Source organism: Apus apus, chromosome 11, assembly GCF_020740795.1.
Source record: "Apus apus isolate bApuApu2 chromosome 11, bApuApu2.pri.cur, whole genome shotgun sequence".
Taxonomy (NCBI): Eukaryota; Metazoa; Chordata; class Aves; order Apodiformes; family Apodidae; genus Apus; species Apus apus.
The window spans coordinates 18,876,756-18,890,867 of NC_067292.1; the positions used below are offsets into that span (position 1 = coordinate 18,876,756).

Below are 14,112 nucleotides of genomic sequence, written 5' to 3' on the forward strand. Positions count from 1 at the left end.
TGTAGGTGATCCTGCTCTACAGGGGAGTTGGACTAGAGGATCTTCAGAGATCCCTTCCAGCCCTGACCGCTCTATGGCTCTTATCTGTTTAGATCTAGTGCAGATCCTCCTCCTTGTCTTTCCAGTGAGGAATGTGATTCCTTGTAGACAGCTAGCATAGCTGCAAAATGGGTTTTATGCAAAGAGGAGTTCCAAGCCCAGCTTTTCTAGGCTGTTTCTGATTCATTTTGGATTTGGGTACTTCAGATTATAACCCATTACATTCTTCTTATCGATTTAAAGCATCTTTCCAATTCTTTGGAGCACACTCTACTGGTGATTATGGTTATGCTGCATGGAAGGCAGCAGGGATCTGACTTGCTGCCCTGCAATCTGGAGATCCACCATCATGACACTTGTTTGGTTCAGAGCTACCTTTTTCCAAGTTTCCTGACCTTGTGCCTCTATCCAGGCACCCCCCTGAAAGCAGCTGGGTGCTTGGTTCCTTTACTTTTGGCACTCTAGTGTACACAGCCCTAGGAGCTGGTGGGTTGACACAATGGCCTCTCTTAAAAATTAATTTCTACAGCTTGATTTAAAAGGTCTTTTGTGGCAGAGGTCAAGTATTGATTGAAAGCATCTTTCTTTTAGGGATATTTTTTTTTTTTTAATGCAGCTTCTCAGTCTGCTGAGTTGAGACTTTTAAATTCCATTTTCTATTAGTGCTGACCAAAGAAATCAATAGGCAGCCTGCAAATAGTCCATCAGAGGGAGAAAAGGCTCTTCAATGTGCTTTTCTTGTGGAAAGTAGGCTAAGAGAGCAGCTGCCATTTTGAAATTGAGTGTGTGAAAAGCAGACTCATTAGAGGTTAGATCTGTACTTTTTCTTTTTTCCAGTGCTGCCCACAAAATGGTAGGTGACTTTCAGGGGGTTGGATTTTTAAATGTGAGAAGTTTTGAGCTTCAGGTTGGACAAGCACCGTGTCAGTATCCCTTGGTTTCCTACAATTTGTTTCTCCCTCAGCCTTTGCAAATGCTGGGGATTGCTGAGGAGAAATCACAGCTGGTCTGTGTTGCTTTATTCTGGGCCTCCCTTTTGGTCTTGAGAGCTTGAGTTGTTGTGATTTTCTTCCCCAGAAGAAGATAATTCAAGGGAGCTGCTTGGACATCTCATTTCAAAACCAAAAGTTGAAGGTTTAAAGAGTATAAGGTTTATTTTAGTGGAATGAAAGGAACCTTTCTCTAAATGAAATGACAGAGCTCCAAACTCTCTTGGAGCCTGGGTGGCTTGTGGTGGGGGTCCCAGCAGGAATTCTGTGCTTTCTGGAAGTGCTGATGGCATTTGTGGTCACTCAGCATATCAGCATCATGACAGGGTGAGGTGGTGAGAGTAACCACAAAAGTTGTGCAGATTTCAAGACCCCACGTGGTAAATGCTCTTGGCTTTCTTGGCAGCTATCACGGGAGTGCAGAGCAGAGGTGCAGAGGATCCTCCACCAGCGTGCCATGGATGTGAAGCTGGACCCAGCTCTCCAGGACAAGTGCATGATTGACCTGGGGAAGTGGTGCAGTGAGAAAACGGAGACGGGGCAGGTACTGGACACAGGAACACTGCTCAGATAGAGGGAAGGGCAAAAAAAAAAAAAAAGGGCTAAAGGGACATTTTGTTTTACCCTCTGAGAATATATTAACAACTCATACAGGTTGAAACATAATCTCCTAGACTGAAAGATGGAGGTGATACAAAGAAGCTTTGCATGGCTTCAGTATCATAGAATCACAGACTGGTTTGGGTTGGATGAGACCTTAAAGTTCACCTAGTTGCAGCCCCCCTGCATGGGCAGGGACACCTCCCACCAGCCCAGGTTGCTCCAAGCCCCATCCAACCTGCCCTTCAATACTGCCAGGGATGGGGCAGCCACCTGTGTAGCAGAATGAGAAGGAGGAAGGGAGATAGTTAACAAGAAGGAGACGTTAATGAAGCAACCCCACCCTTGCTCTTATTTGTGAATTTGTTATAAGCCTGACATTTCCCACATAAACTTTATCCCATTTCCATTTGGCAAGTGCTGCCAGGCTTCCTGTGTTTCTACAGAACTGAACTAACATCTGCTACTACTTAACAAAGTTGCAACAAATGCTTTCATGTTAATTTGCTCTGCCCCAGAGTGGCTGGAGGGGAGGAGCCATTCAGCAGCACATGCAGTAGGACATCCACCATTTTGAGGTATCTATCTAGGTTGTAGTTGGGGTAATTAAGCTCTCATTAAGGTTATGTGAAGGGCAAATTAAATGTGATATTCCAGAAGTGAAGGCACAGCTGTTGAGAGCAAGGGGTGACTTCCTAGACCAACATTCTCAACTATGTGTTTTAGGAGTGCCAGTGGAGGAGTGGGATTAAATGAGATTTAGGACTTTACAAGGAGAAGGGCAGTTTCACCTGGGTTAGAGTATTTCAAGCTCAAATTATCCAGTTCTTGGATCACACAGTGAAATGTCTGGTTTTGTAGGAGCTGGAATGCCTGCAGGACCATCTTGATGACTTGGTGTCTGACTGCAGAGACATAGTTGGGAACCTCACTGAGCTGGAGTCTGAGGTGAGTGGTTTTCAGCCTGGAATTAAAGGAATAGTTGGGCATGTCTAGTTATCATGTTATCCTGATGAAAAACAGGGAGGCTAGAGCAGCTGCAGAAATGCAGCTCTCTGGGGTCAGAGACCATCTTACACTGCAAGTTTTCTTGTGGGGTTCCTGAGGAAGAGAATTGAAAAGTGATTCAGGATTTTAGGCTGGTCTTGACATTTCTCCTGCTTAAAATCACTTCTGGCAGGGAAGCTTTTCTGCCCAGGTAACCCAGGTACCTTTAGTACAAATCAAAATCTTTCACAGAACTTCATTTTCTGGTCTTACTTGCAGGTAGTTTTGAGTACCACATTGCAACTTCCCTCCCCCTGTCCCAAAAATTTAGTAAGAAGTAACTGCCAGGTGCATCATGAGAGGTTTTTGGTGAGGTCAGCAGCTTGGCTTATTTTATGAAGCTGTATCTTTGACTGCCTTGCCCTAGATTGTTCCCCATATCTCTTAAAACTTATGACTGTGCCCTAGGGAAAGCTTCCTTTTAGTGGCTACAAAATGATTTGTTCAGAATGATGATTAATCTTTTAACTCCTGCCTGGGCACAAGGTGATTCCTACTGCTTTAGCATCCAGTTTGGAGAAGGTTGGCTTCTTGGCATAGCCAAGCAATGGGTTTCTTTGGAGACCTGGCTCTTCCCTTGAGCTGAAAGGCTTCTCTTTGCATTTGCCACATTGTTGACAAAAAAAGGAATCCTAGGATTTCCAGAACTGAAAGACAAAGCTGGCTGGCTTGCAGTTTTGAAACCCTGTTAACTGGCTTGAGTTTAACTTGTTATCATGGGGGTTTTTTCAGGGCCTTTTTTCTTGGCCATTCCCTGTGAGAATGAAATCTTGCATGTTTTTGCAGGACATCCAAATTGAAGCCTTGCTGATGAGGGCATGTGAGCCCATTATCCAGACATTCTGCCATGTGAGTACTGTGTGATAGTGTGAGTAGCTCTTGGGGGGAAATAAACACAGTGTGGGAAAGGTTGGAGTTTTTTAGGGATGAGTTCTTGGTGTACTTGCCACACTTCAAAAGTCAAATCAGGGGTAAGCAGTTATAAAAGTCACTCAGAAAAAAAAAGCCATCATAAAGCAAAAATTCTTAGTTCCATCTCATACCTCTGCTGTTGTCAGAGCCCTCAGATAAAAGCTAGAATTTGAAGATGGAAATTGCCCTGTAATTGGAAAAATTGCTCTTTCCAGTGGATGAAAAGCTAAACCTTTTTTTCCCTCCCCCTTGCCTGCAGGCAGGGCTTCCAGCCACTCCCCTCCCGTGCAGCTGCTCAGCATGGCTGAGATAACTGCCTGGTTTGCTTCAGGGCTGAGTAAGTTGCATAGCAGGGAAGGCATCTCACTGCAGTGTGTAAATAGTGAGTGTCTGCAGTGTGTGCTCCTGAGTCTGAACTGTGCACATGCCAGGGAGGATTCTTTTCTGGGCTAGAGCTGTAAATACTCTGGTACAAGTTTCGTGGTTTGTTCATGGGACTGGAAGTTCTCATATTTCCTGGTCACTCTGGGCTAGAGGAGCATGGAAATCATGACTTGTTAAGAGTAGGTCATTTGTCATCCTTTTCCTCTCTTTTTCAGGAGGTTGCAGATAACCAGATTGATTCTGGGGACCTGATGGAGTGTCTAATACAGAACAAACACCAGAAGGAAATGAATGAAAAATGTGCAATCGGAGTCACTCATTTCCAGCTGGTAAGCAGCACTTTCCTGCACTAACAGTGGAAGCCTCTCCTGTTCCTTGAGGGTATTGACAGGAATTAGCTCATTATGAAACCCCTCCTTCTTTGAGATGGATTTCCTGCTGTTATTTTGTGAATTTAGACAGTTATAATTGCATGCCTGGTCATAACTGGTCACATCTAGAGATGATTTGTTTCCAGGCCCTCCTGCCTTCCTGGCATATCAAGTCCCAGCTTCTTCAGCACTTCAGCATCCCCCTTGTTTCCACATGAATCATTTGTGGACAAAAGCATTTGCTGATTTTATGATTCAACAAGTGTTCTTTTGGGCCACACTTGTGATTTATTCATTTTCCTACAGGTGACTGAAGTTGTTGTTTTTTTTTTTTCCTCCCCTCATTTCTCTCTTCCAGGTTCAAATGAAAGATTTTAGGTTCTCATACAAGTTCAAAATGGCTTGCAAGGAGGACGTGCTGAAACTTTGCCCCAACATCAAAAAGAAGTATGTAGCACCTGACCAACCAGCAATTGGATTGTATAAATGTGTAGTAAAGTTACAGGATAGGTCGTGGAAGGACAGAAAATGCTGGACTTCCTTGAAGGACTGATTGTTTTGGGTGGTTTCCCTTGGTGTTCTGCAGATGCTTCAGGCAGAGGCATTATCTGCCTCTTGAAAATGACTTCTGCTTGACTCTTGCCTGTCCTCTTTATTTTCCTTGCCCTGAAAATAGCTAATAATGATAATTAATGGACTGCATGTCCTCTTATATCCTTGCTGGATTCATTGTCTTCTAAGATGCAGGCTCCCAGTGTTCCAGTTGCTGATCTGGGAAGGGAACATATCCCACTTGTTGTAACTGGTTTATTCATTTCAGAATAAAGGGGTTTTTAATGGGCTACAGCAATGATGTAGGGCTGAATTACACACAAGGTCAGTCCTATTTGTGGATAGCAAGAGTTATTTGCATTTTATGATAGAAATGCCCTTCTCATAATGCAAAAGGATTGTTTGATGGGTGGGGGCTGGACTGGGTGACCCTTAAAGGTCCCTTCCAACCTCACACGTTCCGTGATTCTCGTGCCATGTAGGTATTGACCTTCATCTATTTCTGAGATAAAGCTTTTCTGAAGTACCCACATGATTTAAAGAGCAGAGGTTTTGCTGGGCAAGGGTGTGGTGGGATTTTGAATATCTCCCTGTCTGCTGCTCTAGACTCCCAATTAGCCAGCATCAGTTTTAGCTTTTAATTGGGATCACAGAGCTGGACCCAAGCTACCAGTAAGCACGGCGCTTGGTTGCGTTTGGCTTCTTGGGGTCAAACCCTCTTGATGTGGTGACCCAACGCCAGTTTTGGCTGGTCTGAGGGGAGGGTGTGTGAGTCAAGAGCTGTTTCCTTCCCTGCAGGGTGGATGTGGTGATCTGCCTGAGCACAACCGTGCGCAATGACACTTTGCAGGACGCCAAGGAGCACAGGGTGTCTCTGAAGTGCCGCAAGCAGCTGCGTGTTGAGGAGCTAGAAATGGTAAATGTGCAGGAAACTCTTCATTTCCCTGCTCTTCTAGCCAGGTCCTTGAGTTAAAGCTTCCTGATAGGCCCACCTTGGGGGAAAAAAAAAAAAAAGAAGGCAGCTCATTTGTTAGATGGATCTAATTTGGTTTTTATTTCCCCACTCGTCTTAGAGCACGAGGCTCAATTGTCCTTCGTGATGAAAGTGATAATTCTCTGCTTAAGTACAGCCCTGTGGAGGCTAAGGCAAGCTAAATGTTCATGGGAATTTCAGCTCTAAGTGATTATATTTAGTGTTAGATACCAATGTGCTACCCATGCTGATGTCCTTGAAGTCCTCCAGGAGAGAATAAAAGCATCATTTTACAAACTGAGGAAACAAACGGAGTTGAAGCAACTCGACTCCAGCTGCCCCAAGTTGCTCAGTGGATGAATAAGAGCAGTTTTTGTTCTGGTAGGCAAGGTGCCTCTCAGCTTCCTGTTGCAGTGCTTGCAGTGATGAACTCAGGAGGTCTTTGTCCAGTAGATATTGAGTGTTACAGCTTCAGCTTAAGTAGGCTCATAGCAGAAAATGCAGCACTTCTGCCTTTGTATGGAAGAATTCAGATGCTGGGCATTGCTGAGGCAGGAATCTTCCTTCACATCCTCCAGATCACCCAAAAGATGAGTGGTTATGAGTATGTCCTTTAGCTTTCACATGAAATTATTTTAGCTGTCTTGGACACTTGTGATGATGCTCTTTCAGGAGGAGCAGTGGAAACAACTTGCCAGGTCTAGAATTCAGTTTAACCCCTTCAGTGTAAAAAGCCAGCTGATCAACTTTGAAATCCATTCAGTGGATCTCCTACTCAACACCACTTCTCATGCCCTTTAATTCAGAGAAACTGACCTGGGAGTTGCTTTTTGTGAGTAGAGGCCTCTAGTTAATAGGTTGACAAAGTGAACTAGTCTTGAGAGTCCTATTTAAAAGTTCCTACTATAATTTCTCCTGCAGACAGAGGATATCAGGCTTGAACCAGAACTGTATGAGGCTTGTAAAAGTGACATCAAGAATCACTGCCAAAACGTGCCCTATGGCAATGCTCAGGTAATGCATTTTATTAATAATTTACAATTTAATTTGTACCTGGATTTCAGAACAGGTTTGAGGAACACCTTTGCCCCTGTGATGGCAGTGTTAGATTTTCATTTTGCCACTCCTGAAATATTTTGTTGATGTTTTGGAGCACATTTTCTCTCCCCCACTGGTGCACAAGCAGTGGTGCTGGGTATCTGCAAGGCTGGGAGCAGTTCATTCCCTGGTTAATCCTAGTTTTAAGCTGTTAGCAGCTGGTCACTGTGAATGTTGTTCAAAATTTCTTAGCCATGATGTCTGCAAGATGAAGTTTGGGGGTTTGGAGTAAGTCCAGGTGGCCCTTCTCATCTCATTAAGTCTTTGTAGGAGATGAGCAGCTTAAAACAAGTCCTGGAAATAAGCTTTGATAATGATTTTTGATAAAATGTAGGAATTGAGAACTGAACTGCAGGAATCAGGTGAAGATGGCTGCAGGGGAACATATAGCAGTGAATTTTGAGGAGCATGTGACTATCACATCCACAAGCCCCCAGCATAAGGATATGGAGCTCCTGGAGAAAGTCCAGAAGAGGCCACAGAGATGATGGGAGGGCTGGAGCAGCTCTGCTCTGGAGCCAGGCTTGGAGAGTTGGGGTGTTCAGCCTGGAGAAGAGAAGGCTCCAGGGAGACCTTAGAGCACCTGCCAGTGCCTGAAGGGGCTCCAGGAAAGCTGGGGAGGGACTTGGGACAAGGGCAGGGAGGGAGAGGACAAGGGGGAAGGGATTAAAACTGGAAGAGGGAGATTGAGGTGAGACATGAGGAGGAAATTCTTTGTTGTGAGGGTGGTGAGACCCTGGCCCAGGCTGCCCAGGGAAGCTGTGGCTGCCCCATCCCTGGCAGTGTTGAAGGGCAGGTTGGATGGGGCTTGGAGCAGCCTGGGCTGGTGGGAGGTGTCCCTGCCCATGCAGGGGGGTTGGGACTGGATGATCTTGAAGGTCCCTTCCAACCCAAACCATTCCATGACTCTTTCACAAACCAGTGTCATGCTGTTGCAGATTATTGAATGCCTGAAGGAAGTCAAGAAACAGTTGAGTACCCGGTGCCACCAGAAGGTGTTCAAACTGCAGGAGACAGAGATGATGGATCCAGAACTGGACTACACTCTCATGAGAGTCTGCAAGCAGATGATCAAGGTAATAATGGTAGTGTGCTGATTTAAGAGGGTGAGCTTGGGATCTAAGCTTTTTTTTGAGCTTCCCCCAAAGGTTTGTTACAAGGCTGCTGTGTTGTTTTGGAAGCATGATTGCTTTTTTGCCAAGTAAACCACTTCTTAACTCTGAGGCAAGCTGAGGTTTCCTCAGGGCTCTTCTCTTTCAACTTGACTTCCTCCAAGTATCTCATCAAAGCCTGTGCACTAGTACAGTTCTTCCCAGCTGCCAGCAGCTTGAGGAGGAAGTCCGTGCTGAGGCTTCTAATACGGTTTTCATCTGATCATTTTGGACTTGGGTTGGCTTTTAGCAAAGGTGAAGAAGTTGTGATTACAGAGAGGAGTCACCTCTTCAGCTCACTGCTGACCTGGGACACTCAGGCTTTCCTCAAGCTGCTCCAGCAGGGAAGATCATGCAAAACTACAAATTAGAAATGCTGGATTCAAGTTGTCCCATGTGGAGGAGAGCAGAGTGGAATGTTAATACAAGACACTTCTGCACATTAAGACAGAATGGCAAGGCCTGGAGCACTGAGATGTGTGTGGTCTGGGTGCCTTGACTCCTCCATGTTGTGGCCAGAGCAGAACATCTGGACAACTCCTTGCTCTCCAGTACAGACTCATGCTTTCATAAAAAAAACTTGACATCTCACCAAAATGGTGAGACGTAGGAGATGCAGCAGCCTCATCTCACACTCACAGAATTAGTTTTAACAAAAGAAATTGGTACCTTGGCCTGAATTTTGGATAAACTGCTTCACTTTTGTTCTAATTCTTACAATACAAGAACTGTGTTTTTTTATAAGAGTTATAATTGTTATAATTAGTTGTCTAATTCAGGGCAGGAATGGGCAAATCAGGCTCAGTGAGCTCTTCTCTCTTCTTCTGGGTGGTCTTACTTTGTCCTGAGTGTTCCTGTTGAAGTCTTCACCTGTCACTTTGTCCATAAAACAGCAGGGTGTATTTAGACTTCAGATTCCCTTTTTAGTTTCTAAAATAAAAGGGAATGAAAGTAGTTGTGGATGAGACCTGATTTGGTGGATACTTCTTACAAAATGTGCTGTGGCTGCAGAACAGAAAATAGAAGCAAGTTGGTTTTGGTGCTGCCAGCACCAACTGGTGCCTGGAAAACAGTCAGGAGTGTCAGCTCAGGGCTCAGCCCATGTTGCACTCTTCTTTTTAGTAGGATCTGTTTGGGCTAAGGAGTGGGTCTGTATTCCCCTGGGTTGGGCAGGTGATGTTCTTCCATAATTATAGTTGGGTTATTCTTTTTTTTTCTCTTCAAGTTGATGAAATTGGGGGTTTTGGGCTCTTTTTTTCCTAGCGGTTTTGCCCAGAGGCAGACTCCAAAAATATGCTGCAGTGTTTGAAACAAAACAAGAACAGTGAAGTGATGGATCCTAAGTGCAAGCAGATGATTACCAAGCGCCAGATTACACAGAACACAGGTACCTTCTTCTGGAAAAAAACAACTTCCCTGCCTGAGCTGGAAAAAACTTCCCTGCCTGTGGAATGGGTTGCATGGCTGGAAGAATATTCACTTGGTTTTAGTCTCCCTCATGGTTTTCAGTGCACACACTGACTTCATGCAGCCAAGTTCTTGAGGGTCAACATGTGTTGTTGCCTCCACTTAAGCCCTGAAGTTAAAATTTTGGTGTGAAAAAATACTGGGTTTCCCCAAAATTGAATATATTGGTGGTTAAAAATGTCACCTGGGAAATTTCTGTCCAGTCTTATTTGGGAGTCTTATGTTCCGTGACCTGAAGAGGTGTGTGCTCCAGTGAGGTTCTGTCATCTTTCCTGCTTAGATTACCGCCTCAATCCAGTGCTCAGGAAGGCGTGCAAAGCAGACATCCCAAAATTCTGCCAAAATATCCTGAACAGGGCCAAGGATGACACAGAGTTGGAAGGACAAGTCATCTCGTGCCTGAAGTTGAAATACGCAGACCAGGTGAGTCGAGCTGGGGTATCCGAGCGAGGGGCTGGGCAGGATTGTGCTGAGCAACAGGCACTGGATGCGCCTGTGGTGTGCTGAGTGTGTGGAACAGGCTGCACATAATGAGTTTTCATGCTTCTGTGCAAGTATTAAAGAATGCAGAAGTTAAGGTGATTGGTTTAGGAGAAGGGTGGTCACTGAGTGGGTCAATGACTTTCTCCGCTTCGTAGCGTCTCTCTCCAGACTGTGAGGACCAAATCCGAGTGATAATCCAAGAATCAGCTCTAGATTATCGGCTGGATCCCCAACTTCAGATGCACTGCTCTGAGGAGGTAGGAGAAGTAGCTCAGCAGGATGAAAACTCCCTTTGTGAAACAGGTTTTGTTTCTTAAAACAGAATTTAGCCCGATCATTAAACTAAGCAAAACCGGCTTCTAGCCGGTCAGGTTCTCTGCTTGGGATTGTTGTCCAGTGTGTTAAGATTTGCAGTTTCCTGTCCAGTGCTACTAGAAAGTGAATTTTTTCATCTGGCATCTCATCAGTGCTAGGGAAAAATCCTGCTTTCCTGTTGTGAGCAAAATGTGTGCCAGTCTTGTCAGCCTTCACTGGAATATACAGCTGGATTTTGAGCTTTCACTTCTGATGGCTGAACCAGCCGTGTCTCAAGTATTGCTTCTTTCTGATTAACATAATTTCTGGGCTGTTTTTCTCCCTGCTTTCCCCTCAGTACAGTAATATTGACTTCTTGCTGCTGGGTTGGGAAGGGTATGCATATTGCATGAGCCAGGCTGCCTTTGGCTCTGGGGATTCAGGGAGGGAAAGATTTGCATGGTGTGTTCTCCCCCTGCAACCCCGTGATGAACTGATGTGTTGACATCTAAATGTGCTGAAAGGCAGAATAATTGTGGTGAGCTACTTATGGTTAAAATACCTCTCTCAAAATAGATTTCCAACTTGTGTGCGGAAGAAGCAGCAGCTCAGGAGCAGACTGGGCAGGTGGAAGAATGTCTGAAAGTGAACCTGCTGAAAATAAAAACAGAAATGTGCAAGAAGGTAAAGGAGAGAAGTTGAACGTGCTCTGAAAAACCTCCTGTCCCTGCAGAAATCAGTCATTTTTACAGATCACAGCCCAGGCCACATTCCAGCTCGTGAGAAGCCAAAGCTCTGCACCTCTCCTTACCCATCTCAGTTCTGGCCTGCAGCAATTCAATTCAGTTTCCATTTCCCAGTGCAAATTGGGCTGACAATGCCTCCTTTGCAGTTCTAGGCTTCAATCCTTTCTTGATTATGGTTCCTGAAGTTTCTTGTTAGTAATCTGCTTTTGGTTGCTGTCTCCATTGCAGGCTTTCCACGTGCTGGCTGTGGCCTGGGCTATGAGCAAGGGATGTATGAGTTGCCCCTGTGGCTCTGGCACCTTATTTCAGTTCTAACTGAACTAACCCTGTCATATTGACTTTGTATTTTAGATTAATACGGGTATTTTAATGACCATAACTATGGTAACCTTTATAAACCAGGACATTTAATCCTCATCCAGGTACAGTGGTGTGTTTTTCTCGTGGACTTAAAAAGATGATGCACCTTTCAGAAACACTGAGCAGCACGAGTTTTATTCTCTCCTTTTTTTTTGAGATGTTTTTGTTATTCCCCTCTCCCCAGGAAGTGCTCAACATGCTGAAAGAAAGCAAAGCAGATATATTTGTTGACCCAGTGCTCCATACAGCCTGTGCCCTGGACATCAAACACCACTGTGCTGCCATTCCACCAGGGAGAGGACGCCGTAAGTGCTCGTGCTTTGCTTGTATAACCTCTGAGCTGTGAGGGCTTTCATGCTGGGAAGAGAATGCAGCTTAAGTATCAGATCTTTCCACCACTCCTCTGTGGGTAATGAAGTGGAATGGCTGCAGAGGTGGTAGATGCCACGAGAAGATGGCTATCAAGAAGTCTTTCCTTGTGTCCAAAGTGGGCCCAGTTCTTCAATCCTGGTACAATATCCTTGCAGGTTGAATATTTTATATTCCATCTTTCAGGTGATTGGTGACAATTGTCTGTGATCCCAGATCCAGAATCCTTCTGTAAAATCCCTCCTCAGATATCAATCCTCTTGAAAACAAGCTTTTAATACACACAGGCTGAAGTAGATGGACCAGTTTTTTGGTGAGATTTCATTCCACCCTGTATCAGCTTCACCCAGGATACAGCTCCCCAGTTTACTCCGGGTGGTTTTCTATCAGTCTGCATCAAGAGTTTCCCTGGAACTCAAGCTGCTTCTCTTACAGAGGCAAATCAATTTGGTTTCACAAGATTAATTCTTAGCTAATCCCTTGGTCCTTCTTTCTTTATGTCAGTCTTTGGCCATGGTTAGCTTCATTGTTTGAGGACTTTTGACAGACAAAATTAAACTGAAGTCCTTTGATCCTCCTTTTTTTCTTCTCTGCTTAAATACACCAATTTTTTCTTTCCCAGAGGGTAGGTAATTTTGACTACATTTTCTAAGTTCACATAGCAGCTAGAGGCTTGGAGACTTTCATCAGCTGTTCCAAGTCCCCTAAGACTGAGTTCACCAGGTTCAAACCACTTGAAACATCATTTATTTAAACATTTCCTAACTCATTCCTTTCCTGTTTGAGGTCAAGCTCCTGCACTTTGTTACTGTTCTATGTTGGGTAGTGTGTATGGCTGTTTGAGGAAAGCTAGTGGGGAAAAAGCTCTGAACTTTCCCATCTTTGAGTTTATCTGGCATTAAAAATAGCAACCAAGTATTTTCCTGATCATTATCTGGTTACTGAATGCCTTTCTGAAGTTCTGGATATCCTTTATTTATTCCTGTTTTGTCCTAATTCTTTTGATGTGTGTTCCAAGATGTTTGCACTCAGAAGTCTGCAGCTTAGAGAGGGATCTGCCTCCCAGTGTTTGAACTGACAGTTGTGTTTAAAAAGTCTGGAGTTAGTTTAAAGTTTGCAGCCTGTTTGCTCTGAAGAAAATAACTCTGCACTGCAAAGCAGAAAGGATCCAATTAGGGATCATTCAAGTAAGGCAGTGTAAGTAGAAAATGCAAAATGTTATGTCAGTGTCTCATATGAGCATATAAAAGAGTTGATGCATTAGCCAAGGCTCTCCATGGGCACCCAGAGCATTGTGTTCCCATTTCCTTTGCACAGGACTCTGAAAACTCAGGAAGTTAAACCTTTCCAAAACATTTTGTTGATCAAAAGAAACTCCTCACGAGCCTGAGAAGATACGGTGTGTTAGTTTGGTTTTTTTTTTCCTGAGCTGAATTGGATCTTACTTCTCTCTCAAGGGCAGTGGCATGGAATTGAAGAGTACAGCTCACTGAAGGTGCAAATTTAGAAGCCTTTATAAGATCACATGAATTGCATTTTGGATATATACTGTATTTTTGGAGTTCAAAATTCTATGCACCTCAAACCACAGCATTAAATCTCAAATCCTAGTGAGATTGCTCCCTTCAAAGGATAGTCTGCCAGACTGGCTGTTCAGAAAGCTGTGTAACCACCAGTAGAATTTCAGTATGTGTTTCCAGCAACCTTTCCATAGCATGTTTTGTTTTCTCACACCATCTTCTGCACCCTCCAGAAATGTCCTGTTTAATGGAAGCTCTGGAAGACAAGAGGGTGAGGCTGCAGCCCGAGTGCAAGAAACGCCTTAATGATCGTATTGAAATGTGGAGCTATGCTGCCAAGGTGAGTCTCTGCAGGGTTTGGGGGAACTGCTTCCTCCTTTGTTGGCACTGGAGCTTCATGTGGCCTCTGAAAAACTCCCCACTCTCATGGAGTTCCTGTCACTGAAGTTCAGTGTGCTGGAACATTGAAATCTGGTCTTTTTTTAAAAAACTTGTGTGTCGTGTCTCTCAGTGTCTGGGATGCATTCTGAGCAGTGCAGGGTGAAACTGTCACTGGAACTGTTCTGCACACAAGGCTTGGCCTCCTCTAGAGAAGGTCTGAGGCAAGGAAACAGGGTGAGCACAACTTCCAGTGGTGACACTGTCCTGCTGAGCAGCAGTTCTTCAGATGAATCCTTGCAGAACTGCTGGTTTGTGGTTCAGGCTGAATCTGGTGATGACAGGAGGCAACAGCAGTATCAGAGACTAAACCTGATAA

At 44.5% G+C, this 14,112-nt stretch overlaps 1 protein-coding gene across 1 annotated transcript in view; it reads left to right on the plus strand.

The window, feature by feature from the left end:
• Positions 1–14,112, plus strand: part of GLG1 (golgi glycoprotein 1) — an 84,496-nt gene that overhangs the window by 65,210 nt on the left and 5,174 nt on the right. Inside the window, exons 12-25 of the mRNA XM_051629197.1 lie at positions 1,435–1,572; positions 2,490–2,576; positions 3,462–3,524; positions 4,187–4,300; positions 4,701–4,789; positions 5,693–5,810; positions 6,789–6,881; positions 7,904–8,041; positions 9,380–9,503; positions 9,864–10,006; positions 10,222–10,323; positions 10,937–11,044; positions 11,651–11,771; positions 13,589–13,695. Of these exons, the coding sequence (XP_051485157.1) occupies positions 1,435–1,572; positions 2,490–2,576; positions 3,462–3,524; positions 4,187–4,300; positions 4,701–4,789; positions 5,693–5,810; positions 6,789–6,881; positions 7,904–8,041; positions 9,380–9,503; positions 9,864–10,006; positions 10,222–10,323; positions 10,937–11,044; positions 11,651–11,771; positions 13,589–13,695 (1,545 nt within the window). The remainder of the gene's footprint in view (positions 1–1,434; positions 1,573–2,489; positions 2,577–3,461; positions 3,525–4,186; positions 4,301–4,700; positions 4,790–5,692; positions 5,811–6,788; positions 6,882–7,903; positions 8,042–9,379; positions 9,504–9,863; positions 10,007–10,221; positions 10,324–10,936; positions 11,045–11,650; positions 11,772–13,588; positions 13,696–14,112) is intronic.